General features: G+C 35.6%; 1 protein-coding gene across 9 annotated transcripts in view; it reads left to right on the forward strand.

The window, feature by feature from the left end:
* CDH19 (cadherin 19, type 2) overlaps window positions 1-8,183 on the forward strand; it is a 105,249-nt gene extending 97,066 nt beyond the window's left edge. For 8 of the 9 annotated variants that reach the window (XM_014938674.1, XM_014938682.1, XM_014938678.1 and 5 more), the window contains 2 exons: window positions 1,695-1,946; window positions 4,581-8,183. In XM_014938674.1, the coding sequence (XP_014794160.1) occupies window positions 1,695-1,946; window positions 4,581-5,071 (743 nt within the window). In that variant the 3' untranslated portion in view covers window positions 5,072-8,183. Of the gene's footprint in view, window positions 1-330; window positions 481-1,694; window positions 1,947-4,580 lie in introns of those variants that run through there. The other variant, XR_001411561.1, reaches the window with a different exon arrangement.
* The last annotated feature ends 6,820 nt before the right edge of the window (window positions 8,184-15,003 follow it).

A 15,003-nucleotide genomic window follows, 5' to 3' on the forward strand; every position in this document is an offset into this window, starting at 1 on the left:
CAGAATTATGAACGTAGATAAATAAGAATGTAATCTTTTTTTCCTAATATATTTTAAGCCATTAATGGCATCATACAAATATCTTCTATATGTATTTTAATGTTATTAAGAACTAATATTGATTGAGACTTTTATTAAAAGAGTGATATAGGGAGATATCAAGCAAGACCAGTCTGCAGTGAAAACGTAAGTGCAATATCTGATGGAATTTCAGGGAAAATGACCATTTAGAGTCAGTCTGCTGGGACTACAGAGAAGAGTTTCTTCATCCTCAGCTAAAGTACACATTGTTCTTATTGACTTTGCTAATTATTTGAATGTTCTGGCTAGGTGAATAAATCAATGGAAATAAGTTTTGGAAAGTTCAGACTATGTTCAACGGCAAACCACTTCTCTCAATATCTCCAAAGTTAAAGTCAATGTATTAATATGTATTTCAATTCCCAACTACACTATCCTCTCACTCAGTGCCAGGAAGAGGTAAGTTGTTACATTAAAGTCAAGTTTTGTACAAGCCGTGAGCCTTTCCCACCTTTGCCCATTCTGCACAAAGCACAGGCAGAGCCACACGCAAAGCAGTATGTCTATTTCTTTTGGTGGCTATTGATGGGAAAAAAAAACAGTCTTTTAAAATATGGTGAGATCAGCCCTCACTCTCCCTTTCTGCTGCACTTCATACAAATGGCTATGTGAATTGGAACCGTCCTAGGCAAAAAAAAAAAAAAGTGCCTCTACAGATCTGGAGCATTTTATCTCTGTAGCTGTAACTCTCTCTGGAGTTACTTTCTGTACTATGACAGAAACCTCGAACAATTTAAATGTTAGGGTATTAACTTTGGCAGACTGTTTGCATAGACATATTACACAGATACTGTTAGAAATACTTTTTTTAAATCGATGTACATGTATGCACACATGCAGTAATTCACCCTGCCTTGATAAAAAATTCTGATGTAAATATTTATAGATTTTTCCTCTTTCCATTATATACAGATTCAGACAGGGGTAATTTGTTTTGCAGGAAGCTAAGTTTCAGATTTGAAGGAGTTGATACGCAGCAGGAGCTGAATTTAAGCTGCTTACCTTGTTTTGTATGGAACTGATTTCTAAACACTAATAGTTAAGTACAAATCAAGGTGAGAGCCTCTAGCAATTTTTCTCTAATTTAGATAGTAAAAGCTGAACCGGCTCTCATTTTTGAGGGAAAGAAATAAAAGACTGTTTTAGTGGAGTTTCTTCTAGCTTTTTCTTCTTTCCCTTAACACCTGCTTTCTCTGTGTACTGCTAGACACACTTTTGAAGCCTTTTGATTGGTAAACTGTCTATATTTCAACTGTGAACTGCTGGATTGGCAGCAGATGGTTACATGGTACCATTTTAAGACCCAAATAATTAACCTGAGCAGGTGTCAGGTAGTGAACACAGTGGGATTTTTTTTAGCTCTGAACATTAAAAACAGAGCTCTGAAGTCAAATTGTGTTATTGCCCCTGAAATACACGTCAAAAACCTGCAATTTATTCACAATTGACACAAAACCCCCAACACCTGTCAGTGCCTGGTTTTACTTTTTAACTTCCTTAAAATGTGGCTCTGCACAATACCATTGTTTTTAAATAGGTTAGATGCCACTGGAGTTTTATTGTTCTGTTAAAACATGATAAATGTGTATCTTGCATAAAAATTTATCTTCTAGATAACACAGCCGGAATTTTCACAGCAAAGAGTGGCTTCAGGAGGCAAGAGCAGTTTTATTTCTACTTGCCAATCTTAATTGTGGATAATGGAACCCCAGCACTGACGAGCACAAATACTCTCACTATCACTGTCTGTGACTGTGACACTGAAGTTAACACCTTTTACTGTCGATACGGAGCTTTCATGTATGCTTTGGGTCTCAGCACAGAAGCTTTAGTTGCTGTTCTGGCTTGCATACTAATAGTCCTAGGTAAGTATAAGTAAGATAAATGACTGTTTCCTTTTACAATAGGCTTGATTAAGTGACAAAGATGTTCCTTTGACTGGAAGCTTATAAGTACTGTGCTAGTGAGAAAGCGTGCAACAAGGCAAAGGTTTCATTTCTTTTCTGTTAACTATAACTCCTCCCCCCTAGTTTTCAGTAAAATTTGAATTCTAACACAACGTCCTAAAAGTTGACTTTAGTTGAGTCATACTTCTATTTATCTGTATTGGTCCAAAGTCTGTATCAAGCCCAGGTAAAGCTGAAGACAGCATTACAGAAGGATGGCTAGTATGAGAATTTATTAGAAGGAGCACTACCCTACTTAATCTACCTTAGGTATGCCAAATACAGAGCTAAGATCAATACAAAGTAATAAAAGAAAAAGAGAACTCAGTACTCTCAGAAAGCAACTCCAGGATGTTTCTCTGTCAAATAATAATGTTGCATCTCCAGACAGCCTTTCCTCCAAATGATGGGCATCTTTTTGACTCTCATGGGACACCAAACTAACCTCCACTACATTCAGGAACTTGTGAATGTAAAAAGTGGGTTTGAGATTGTTTTAAATGCACAGGAATTTTGCTTGTACCTCTGCAATGGGTCATGCATGGCACTCAAACTGAGGCCAACCACCCAAGACTGGCTGGCTGTTCCTGCAATGCATGGGACTATGGTTGCTCCAAGACATATTGGAGTGACAGCACTCGGGGAAACAACTTCTTCCCCTGCTGAAGTGCAGCTAGCACTGCTAAAAAGCATTTCCCTTTTTTTTTCAGCAAAAGGATATTCCTGCAATGTTTGATGAGTGATTTGATGACACTTAACACCTTATAATAGCATGCACACTGTACTAATAATTCCCCAAAGACTAAATATCCATCCCAAAACTGTACCTGTCTGAGTTAGTGAGGTTAAGGTACGATAGCTTCTGAGACCAGGAAAGAAAGAGAAGTGGCAGAGCCGGGTAGGTTTGTTTTCCAAGGCAAAATGACTGGCCTTAGAGCTGAGTCACTGATGGTGGTCATGGGCCTCAAGACCAAATTCAAGCTGATGCCAACGAAGCAACAGGGGAAAGACTTCCAAATCCCTGTTGCCTGTGTAATAATATGACATATCCATAATATGACACATAGCAGTGTATATAGCAGCTTCATAAAACCTCATATCTAGAAATACCACATGAAATAACACATGAATTGTGTTAGTAAAACTATTTTTCCAATAATGAAACTACAAAAAACTCCAAAGAAAATAAAGACAGAATCAGGATTTCACGAAGCAGTGTAATATCAAATGATCATTATAAAATGTGCAAATGTTCTGTAAATTATTTTTCAACAAAGTTCTGGAAAAGAAATTAAGGAAAACTATAATCAGATTCAAAATAAGAAAACTGTAGCATAATATCAAGCTACACATATAATATCTGGAAAGAAAAGTAATAATAACAAATTACATTGCCTTAAGAAACAAAAACATACACTGAAAATTATTGTCTCAGTGTGATTGTTAATGAGAGCAAATTAAATAGTAGTATGTTTAAACTAATATATCATTGAAACAATACAAAACAATTTTAAGTAAACTTTTTTTTTTCCCATATGAAGGATAACTACGTAAGGAACATTTTTTTTCAATCCTCATTATACAATATGACCTCCACCAGTTTATAAATAACAGCATACAGTACTCATACAACTCATATCATCATTAACTACAAGGAAGCTGAGACTTGAAAATGAAGGCTTGCAGCTCTATTCTGATGCTATATTTTGATCTGCCATAATAACAATGGAAGAAAAGAAACACAAGTCCACTAAAGCTAATGGAATTATTTTTAATTTATTGCAGTGAAAAAAGAAATTTAACAAGTTAAAAATCACCCATATTCTGCATTCTGTCCACAAGGTCATGGATCATTTTCCTTAGCAAAATGAATAGAAACTGTCTATAATTATTTCCTGTTGTGCTTTTGACCTCCTGACTGAATGTCTTACTGAGAACTCATTGAAATTTCTCCTCAAATGGAATGCTATAATTTAGTCCCACAGTTAAATAAGTTGCCCAGAACCAGTGCTCGTACCTGTTAATTATGAGTCTGCATCTTCATATGGTTTTGGGCTCTCAAAATTAGGTGACATGCAGAAAACTGCAGAAACAGAATAGTCTACAAAAAAAAACCAAACGTGTTTTTATTTATCTATGTGAATATAATGTATAGGCAAGGCAAGGATTAAAACAATGGAAAAGAACCTCATAAATGTATGTCTAGATGGTAGTATTCTTGTTCAGGCACTAGCCATTTCTTGACTCCATAGCAAAATCCATCAAACTCCATCAGCTCCAAAATCCCATATATCAAAAAGAACTGCTCCATTTCTTTCACCAATCTTATAAGTTCCTTTGTAGCCATTTCCCCACCACATACTATGCTCATCTCAAAACCAATGCAGCTCCAAAAATTTATTAAGATAGCTTCACTTTGAAATAACATTAATGTTAAGAAATATTGCCATTTTTTCAAGTCTTTCCAAGCACATTCAAAGTCTCTGTTTTCATTTATATTTCCCATGGTTGATATTATTTTTTTCTCTTTTCATGCCTTTTTTTTTTGGTCAGTATTCCTGTTGGCAATTGTAGCAATAAGGCAGCAGAGGAAGAAGTCTCACTTTTCAGAGAAAATGGAAGAATTCAGGGAGAACATTGTCAGGTATGACGATGAAGGAGGTGGAGAGCAAGACACCGAAGCCTTTGATATTTCAGCGCTGAGGACCCGCACTGTCATGAGAACACACAAACCTCGAAAAAAGGTCACCACGGAAATCCACGGTCTCTACAGACAGTCTCTGCAGGTTGGCCCTGACAGCGCAATCTTCAGGCAATTCATTTCAGAAAAGCTTGAAGAAGCAAATATGGATCCTACTGCTCCTCCATATGATTCACTTCAGACCTATGCGTTTGAGGGGACAGGCTCTTTGGCAGGATCCCTCAGCTCTTTAGGTTCAAACATGTCAGATGCAGATCAGAGTTATGACTACCTTGCAGACTGGGGACCTCACTTTAAACAGCTTGCAGGCATGTACACTTCCTATAGAAGTGTGAGGGATTAGCTACTCTTTGGTTTGTTGTTTTGTTTTCCTTAATCTCAGTAACAAAAACCAACTGTGGATTTTGAAAAAGGAGATCATCCCACATTTAAGCATGAAAAATAAAAGCCCAGGGTTTCTTTTGTCTGGAAAGTCTTGGATATAGAGATCTTTTGAAAAGTCACACCAGGTGTGTCATGAGGTGAGGGGATGGAGACTCTTGTTTGAAAAACTTGTGGTTATTTAAGTACCTAAATGTAAACTGTGCTGCTTTTGATATCTAGTCTCCCCTCTGGATAACGAAAGCCTGGGTCCTGCAAGTACAAAAGGAGGAGTAGAAGCCATAAATGGATATTTCAAATATTCTGTCATCCATAAGCTTTAAACTGTTTCCAAAGTTGAGAGATTTTTGTTGCTGCAGTTGAATATATTCGTTAACCAAAGTTAAACATGCATATTTGTACAATGCTTCCTTATATAAATATACTTGTGTGAAGAAAAAGACTCTAGATATTCTAATGCAATTGTCAGAAGTGGTCACAGAATAATCTGTTTATTGTTCTTAGCATGATAAAACTAAAACAAATGATTTTTCTATCAGTGTAAAAACAAAGACCTATGAGAACTTCAGCAAGTATTTGCTACCATTTTAGTTTATAATGGAGATATTGGAAAATGTATAAACCAATACTTATTTTAGCAAATATGATAGAAAAAAAATTAAATCAGTTCAAGTTAGAATCAATACTCAACATAAATACTGCAATCGACAACATTATATATTATTGTACTTAGGACAAAATGCTATCCAAATACAAGCATTTTTCCTTTTATTAAGAGTTCAAGGGATGACTGATTTACCAGCACAGATATATTTTTTTATTATGAAATAAAAAAATTATCTGCGGTAGTCAGTTTTATTATAACAATATTAAGAATATTTAAAATGCTAAGCTGATGGTTATAAAACTTTATGTATAACATTAGATAATAAGATAATAAAATGCTTTAATGTTAATCCACTTCTTATGATGATCCTGAACCATTCTGCGAGACTCAAGCCAGACTTCAAAACTAATTCCCCGCTGTATTTTTTCTAAATATTCCATAGTGAATATAAAGCTGTCTCAGAATATTTCTTCACTCTTACTTATACCATAGCAATTTTCAGTCTAAGGGTCATCAAATATGTTCAAAATAGACTGTCTGGAAAAAGCTATCTGCCTGTTTTTTATTCACCTTTCTTCCATCAGGTACTTTTTTACAGAAATTACATCATGTAATCAACTGATACTTTTCCACAGCTAAAAACTGGCATCAAGATAACAAAATTTATGCATTTCTTTCTTCCATCCCCCCTTTTTTTTTTAAAATAAGATTTTAGGTAACCTATACTGAATCACAAAGAGCCAGCCAAAGGTCATGCGGGGAAGAAAACAAACAAAAAAAAAACCCAGACGAAAAGAAGGTATGTAATATGAAAGCTCTGCAATGTTTGCTACAATTGCTGTTCACTGAAGAAAACCAAGGCATGTAGGCTTAGTGGAAAGGTGCCAATGAAGTGTTTAAATTCCTGTCAGTTAAAAATAGAACATGTGGAGGAGTTTGAAAATCAGGAGAGATTTCCAATGTGAGGTCTGGTAAGGGCAGAAACATTATTCATGATATTCATAGCTGGAAAATACAGGGCAGGGGAGTTCAGCTAACCAGGTGGAGATGAAGCAGCATCTGGTTCATAAGGAAAAGCTGGTTCTTGCCAGTCTCATGCTAGGATACCAGTATGACTGACCAGCTACAAAACACCTTTAAAAAGATACAACCATAAAAACATTGTATTAATGACTCTAACTTTTGTGTTCAATGGCTCTCCAACAGATGTGGCAAAATAAATTTTATTTGAGATAATGTACATATTAGTAATTTGCTCCATGGAGAGTAATAGAGAAAGAGAGAACAACTGTACATGCATTGTTTGTCAGAGGTGGTGAAAAGTGTATTTTTAGGATTAGGTCTATAGATTAATGCAGTTTATACCCTAAACAAATCCTTATTTCACAGATGGTCCCAGTGGCATTAATAGAATTCCTTGTGCTTTCAGGGTGTATTTAGTACAAAAAGGATAACAACGTCTGATCCTTTCTCAATCCAGAGGTTTTGTCCATTTAGCCTTGAACATTCAACCATATTTGCACTTGTATTATAATTTCCTCTCTTTACTGTAAGGAATTTTAGCAATAAATATTTTTTTAACCAGTGCATACCACTGTCACATAATTTTATAACCAATCTATGACATTGTCAGTAACTTCTATATTAAAGAGAATAATGGTCTACAATGGACCTTAAAAGGTCTTAACCTGAACAGGCAGAAGACCATGTTTGCATAGCAGAGAAAGGGAGTGTTTTGTTCTGAGTTAAGAAGTTATTTTCTATTTAGGTTCTTATTAGGTTCCTGGTACTCAATCTAAATCAAACCTGTCAATTAATTTCCACATATGAGAAAAGAATCACTAAACTGACCTAGTAACATCACACTTCTTTTAATATATTGTACTTAATTTAGCTGAAGAATGTCTGCAAAAAGGTTTTGTAGAAGTGTCTGCTTATTTGAAGGAAGTAAACATTCTGAGGGAACTCAAATTAAACACATAAGAGATATCACAATAATTAATAGAATTCAATTAATAAAGGATAAGTTATAAATCAGAATTCCTGATGATGATATCTATTAAACTGTGGAATGGTTTTCCCAAAAGGATCCTCTGTTGCTTTTGTCTTTAGTAGCTAGAATTAGCTATGCTATTGGCTGAAGTGAAGAGTGCAAGTATGGTAACCAGAAGAAAAATACATATTCAGCTATTCATGACCTACCTAAGGGAATATAAGAAAGACTTATTGAATGGTCAAAGCAATTAGGATCATATGCACTGCTTTCCTGTATGAATGCTTTGAAGAGATGTTTCTTGTATATTTCTTATACTGTAACATGATAATGAGACAGGTTAAGAAGTGGTGAAGTACCTGACAAAAGACTGGCTTCACATTTCAGTCCTCACTCATGGGGATTCAGAGTGTTGTGTTATTGGTTTTATTATTTAAAAGCCAAGAAAATAAAGACTATGCATATATTAATAAATGTTTAATATTCAGATGTTTGAACTTAAAAAACAGAAGAACAAAATCACTTGAAAGCACATTGCAGCTTCAGCCTCATTGTTGTGACTGGAAAAGGGTTTATAATTTTGTATATCACAATGCAGGGTTTTTATTACCATAACACTGAGAAGCAATCCTGCTTGCCACTGAGGATAATCTTAGTCTTTAATTCACATAATTATCCTACTGCATATTATCACAGATACTGTCATTACACTCCTAGCTTTCCTTTCAGAATTTGCATTGGAAATGTGGTTGTTTTAACACTCATTTTAACTGCTCAGAGTAACCCTGTCAGATGAGAGTAAAATATTTTTGAAAAGACAGTGTGCATTTTACGCTTCAAAGTCAGATCTAATATACGCTCTCTGAGGAGTAAAAGTTGAAGGAGATTATGTGATTTTACATTTTGGCAAGTAATACATTTTACCCTTGATCCAGAATATGAACAAATAGAATAGGAGTTATATGAAAAAAATCAGTAGCTATTAGTAAAGTCTGTAAGATTTTTCTACCAGAAAATTTATAAACATATTTTATAGAGAAAAATAGAGTGGATTAATGTTTATAAACAAAGTTGACACATTTTACAATGGTAATTTGAATGCTTTCATATTTATTGAGAAAAAATATTTCTTCATATATAGGTCTATATCAGCCTTATGATACAGAGTCCAAGGAACAGTAAGTTTTAATTATAGTGCATAAAAGGATAAAACCACTGTGAAACACTTTACCCAAAACAAGTAGTCAAAAATATGCATAAGAAGCAAGAACATATCTGCCAGCAAAGGTAGTTAGATACATGGCTTTTGGGACATCAGAGAAGTTTTCCATCATCTTGTTCTCTCAGTATGGCATGTTATAGATATTTTACTCGTTATAGATATTTTGCTCATAACATAAATAGGGTGCTGGGAAGCATTTTGTAATCCTTACTAGGGAATTGATAATGGGAAAAATGTTTCTAAGGTACACATAACCAGGATGGTTACATACAGATGATCTGATCTCATATTCCTGTTGGGTTTTGCTATTTTTATTTTAAATAATTTGGCAGTGGAAGTCTGACAGTTAAAAATGTTTAAGAATGGATATTCCTTGTCTACAGGAATTGTTTAAGGACAAGATAATAAAATCTTTATGCCATTTTACACAGAAAAGAAAAAAAAAAAGAAAAAAAAGACAAGACAGAAGTCCCATTGCTTCTTACACTGGACTTCAACAACCCCAGCAACTGCTTGGAGAGCAATACAGTAAGGACGCTATCCAGGAATTTCTGGCATGCAGGTGGCAACTTTTTGATGTATGAACCAGGTGGGCCACATAAAGGATTAATCCCATGAGCTTCCTAGAAAGTATTCTCACTAGAGTAGAAAAAGGTCAGTATGGTTGGATGGATAGACTACAATATGAGTGAGAAACTGGCTAGGCCACTGGGCCAAATGGCCGGTGGCCTACCCTTCATCAGCGTCCAGTCTAGTGGTGTTCCTTAGAGATTGTTACCAAACTTAATACTGCTTATCGTCTTGAACAATTCCCAAGGCAATGTTAGGGAGTGCACCTTCAGCAAGTTCATGGTTCATCTTCACCAAACTAGGAGGAACGTTCAGTGTACTGAAGGGTAGGGATGCCCTCAGAAGATACTTGATGAAGCTAGAGGCACAGGCAGCAATATGCTGAAATCGTAGGATAACATCACTGTATGACTTCATAAGCATCCTGCTCTGATGAGGGTCACTTATTTGGAGGAATGATAGAATCAATTTAACTTTTACTTAAACACCAACAACAATGAAAAGGTGTCCAAATACCACTAGTAAACTGGAAGATGGGTCAAAAGATTGAGCATGGAGTTTCACATGTTAATATGACACTCGCTGCCGTCTCTTTTGCTTAACTAACTCCAAAGGAGAAGCAATTTGTTTTAATTTTCACCAAATTTAATAGATACATTCAGAAATATTCTAGAGGGGAGAAAGGAAAGGTACAGAATAAGTAGGATAACTGCCTGCTTATCTAGAAAGCTGTTAGTATATAGATGCGCTCAAAATATAGGCTTTCTATTTGCTTTTTTGATGATTTAAGAGATGGAACAACTTTTTGTCGACACTGTAATATGCATATGTACGTAGAGAAAGCATAAAAATTCTGTTTTCTTAGATAAATAACATTGCCCTAAAACCAACAATTCTTGCTTATTTATTTGTTTGATCACAGTTAGAAGCAATAAAACATATGAGAATTGCCTGACTTCCTGGGAATTTAATATTCTCTGCTATTTTACAGGAATTGGCATACCCTAAAAAAAAAAAAAAAAAGCGTTGAATCCTGGCATAAGTGAGGGACTTTTTATCTTCCTACCTCGTTATTACCACCTCTCATATTAGCTGCTGAAAGTAACCCCTACAGCCTGTACCTTAGAGAAGAGCATGGGAGGACAAAAAAGAAAACAAAAGCTATGCAACTCAAAATAAAAATTAGAAATTAAGTCACAAGTCATCTTTGATAACAAAAAGGTAAAGCAAAGAAACAAACAGAAATATCTTTACAGAACTTGAAAAGACATTAAAAGGTAAGCTTTAGAGATGAATCTGAGATACAAACATCAAATTTCTTTTTTCCACAATTATTTTAAAATGACACTATACCTCTGAGCTTTCAAAAGTATATATGTGGCAAGAGTGTAAATATAGGAAAACACAATTTTCTGATAGAACAACTATCTTCTTCAATGTTATCTACACTTCACATTTTAAGTTAATCTTTGAGTACATTCCAGGCAATGGTCCACCTCAGTCTGACATTATAGCCTTTAAAAATTTCCTTCTTCTGGTTTCAAATGTGTTTGGTTTTTGGTTTGGTTTGGTTTGGTTTTTTTCCACTGTACATGCTTCCTCATAAAAAGGCTAATTATCCAATTTACAACACATGTTCTAAATCCCTACAACATGAAACTGATATGCTAAACCCCCAGTGTATACTTAACCCTATCCTATGCAAAACAAGTAGAAAATAAAAAAGTGCCAACTAATTTTCTGAGAAGACATTTGAAGATATTTTTCTTTTTCCTGAGACAGGATTCCCAGCTTGGAGCAATCTATCATCTGTACAGTGAGAAACCGTATTAGACAAGTCCTTAAAATAATGTCATTGTAGTGATATTTATGGTGAATTTTTTTTAAGTATTTTCTGGTGATAATGTTTCATGTAGGTTTGTTTAGCCTAATGGAAGGGGGAAAAAATGACTAAATATTTACATTGCTGGAAATTCAAAGTGTCTGTAGAAGCACGTTGGGGTCATTAAGACTATAATCATATGTTTTAACACTGAGCAGTTTTATGGACTGCTGTACTATTGCAAAAATTGTGAAAATGTTTGCCTAACATTTTTATATTAGTATTTTTCTGCATTGCTGAACTACCCAAAAAAACTTTATTAAGAACTTCATCAGTTGTCTATTATGTTTCTGGACCTTATTGCAAAACATCAGGGTAAAGCGGTAGGACTAAACTCTTGGGTTTTGAATCACTGCTCTAATATGTCTTCATTGTTACAGTATGGTATTTGTAGTGTTGAAAGCTCTCATCAACTGAATTTATTTTGCAAAGTTGTGGAAACAATCCTAGTGAACTATAGCTACATCTGCTGGCTTTATTTATTTATTTGTTTGTTTTTCTGCTGATTGCAGAAAATAGCTTCTCATCTATTTAAGTAGTGAATTTTTATTGCTTTACAAGAAACCTGAAGAGCCAATGCTTACTAAGAATTACTGCACAAGCAGCTTCCACTAAGTAGATGATTATATACATCCTTTCATGCTCCTATATTAACTTAAAGGCTGATTATTGTGGCTCTTTTTAATTTTATTTCTTTACTTTTCCTTTTTTATTTTTTTTTTAAACTTAAGATACTTCATATGGGTTCAAGCCTTAGCATGTAAAGCATAGATGTGCTACTGTAGGGTCTACACAGAGCTTATTGGTGGGAAAATCCTGATATCCAGGATTAGTTTCACGCTGTGATTAACTTTTCAGTGGCAGCAGGATGGGATTTTTAATTCTAGGTTTTAATAAGTTTATGTCATTTATCAGTTGAAGACTTCAGTTAGAAATATGCTATTCTCATATGAAATGTCTTTATTCTACATCCTCTTCTTTTTTACAGCTTCTCATAAACCAATTCTGCAAATAATTCGTATCCTTTCTTACAGGATTAATTTTAAAATAGACTCACATAAGGCTTTCAAGCTTTAATATTTCAGTTATTTTCCTTTCCAAGTGTTTTTTCTGTTAAATCCCATATAACTGTAATGCAGCACTCACTGTTAAACAGGCTTGTTTGTTGCTTACCTATATGGGTTCAACTGGGGGAGGAGAGGAGAAAAATGGTAAATAACAAGGACCTAAAAGTTACTGAAGTTCTTGTCACAGTTTTGGGAAGTTATTGGCTTGAAGTCTGTTATTGCCTTTGGGACAATAGAGGAATAACAACAATCATGCCCAGGAAATGTCCACCTATACAGTTCCAAGCGGTGACTTCTGAATTGCAAGCTGACCAGCCATCACCCAACAGCAGTATGGGGCATCGAGTCTGTAAAGGTGACTGCTCTCTGGTTATGAGATAGTGATTTGCTTTTTATTTTTATTACTGTTCTGTATGTGATAGGCTAATGTATTTGATGCTTTACAGCGAGGCTTTTCTTGAAACAGGAATGGATCCATTGCAGAGCTCTTAAGGCCTGTATAATCCAAGGTCATTCCACATAGCTGTGTTATTTTGTCTCAGAAACACCCATCAATTCAGTTTGATTATAGGACATTCAAACTCACATCCTCTTTTTTTTTTCCCCCCATCTATCTCATGGAAAGTGCAACATCTGTCTTCCTCATGAGCTGCTCTTTACCTCCAGTTACTAGAAGTATAGTCACAGTAAATCTAACTATAAAAACAAATTGTTAGTCTGGATATTGATTCACACCCTTCAACAACTGAAAATTATTTACTTTCCTGCCTACATACACAATGAGGAATTCTGTGTAAGGGACCAGAAAGGCTTGATGAGTTCACCAAAAATCCTGCGCAAAGTGGTACCCAATGCAGCATAAAGAGTCGTGTGGTATGCTCTGCTGTAGGAGACACTACTAGGAAGGTGGCAACAGAAATGTGGTCCAGGTAGGTGTCTGCACAGGAAAGGTTCCTCACCTGTTGCCCTGGTTCGTGTGTATGTATGTACAAACAGAAAGGCGCAGAGTATCATATGAGTGATACTGTCCCTTGTCCCCTGAGCTGTCCAGATGCCAGCCAGCTGTAGATTTATAAACCATATTATCATTTAAACACAGAAATAAACCCTTATTAGAAAGAAAGTGTGCTAACTTAGTGTATACCCGGCTCCAGTATGCAGTTGCAGAATCATAACTGGCTTACATGTGGCTGCTTACACCTGCCTGCCTGCACCTCTCTGCAGAAAGGTGCTCTAATAGTAGCCTAGCCCTTACTTATTCTGTGAGGATTATTATACTATTAGAGGTCAAATTCAAAAGAGCAGCTTCTCAGGGGAACAGGCATTAATATTTTGTGAGTTAGCTATTCTAACAGCATCCAATAACACTGTAAATTGCAGAAGTGGACCTTCCATTATAAATCACTTGTTTCTTCAAGTGGTGCTCTGTTTTCTAATTAATTGGTCATATAAGTCTTATAGAAACTCAGGGCCAGAAATTGCTGAAAATTATGGGAGAGTAGTTGAGTACTTCAAACTAGCCATGAAAGAACAAAGGTTAAATTCTGCCTTTAAGCAGTACTCATGTTGGGTAGACTACAGCCTGAAAACATTCATTTTATGAAATAAACTTCAGCTGTTTTTACTCTCTACAGAGCATGGAAAGCCAAATAATTTACTGCAGTCTAGCAGATGCTTGTTTTGTTTTGTCATTATTATTGTTATAAAAAAAAAGGAATGAAGAATAAGTGATCCCAGCCAACGGATAAATGTTATTGCTATAAATGCAGAGCTTTGAAATGCTGTGAAAATTGAGAAATCAAAGAAAGAAAGAGTATTACTTAAAAAGATCTCTAAGAAAAAGAATAAAGGAAGGATTCTTATAATTAAAAAAAAGGAAAGAATAAAAGGGGTTATGGACAGAGTTTTCTTTGTTTCCCCACTGTGGTGGATGTCCTGCTGTTCAGCGGTTGCATTGCTTTCTGTAGGAGAGCCAGAGGCCAGAGAAAGGGAACTACAAATGAAATAACCAGCTTCCCTTTAAAGGATGCAGAGCTGAGGAGTGTCAGGAAGAACCCTTCTCATCCCCCTCGTTGGTAATGAGGTCAGAGCTTGCACCTGCTCTGAGCAGCGAGGTCCATAGACACGTTCCTACAGCACTAGGGGACACACAGTGGCAACCTGTTACCAGACTCATCCTATAAAGTGATAAGACTTCATAAATTAGGGATACCTGTTTGTGGGGAGGGCAAAGGAGGCAAAACTCACTTTCTTCATAATGGGTATAAGTCTCTACATCTGTGTTCTATATGAAAAACCTTGCCTGTATTTTCTAGCGCTGCAGGAACAGGGTTTGGACTATTTCTCAAATACAAAGGGTGAGATTTGTTCTTTTTGCATATAGCGGTTTGCTCATTAGGAAAGACTAGAGGACAAAATCAGAGATAATTTAGCCTAGTGACTTCAGGCTGTCTGAAGACTACATGGTTTTCTAAATAAACCTCCTTGCCTACATGGTGGTTTTCCTGGCTGACAGTAAGTTAGTCTTGCATGATCTAAAAAATCCAAACTTAC

This window comes from Calidris pugnax, unplaced genomic scaffold (genome assembly GCF_001431845.1).
Source record: "Calidris pugnax isolate Ruff unplaced genomic scaffold, ASM143184v1 scaffold13, whole genome shotgun sequence".
Lineage (NCBI taxonomy): Eukaryota > Metazoa > Chordata > Aves > Charadriiformes > Scolopacidae > Calidris > Calidris pugnax.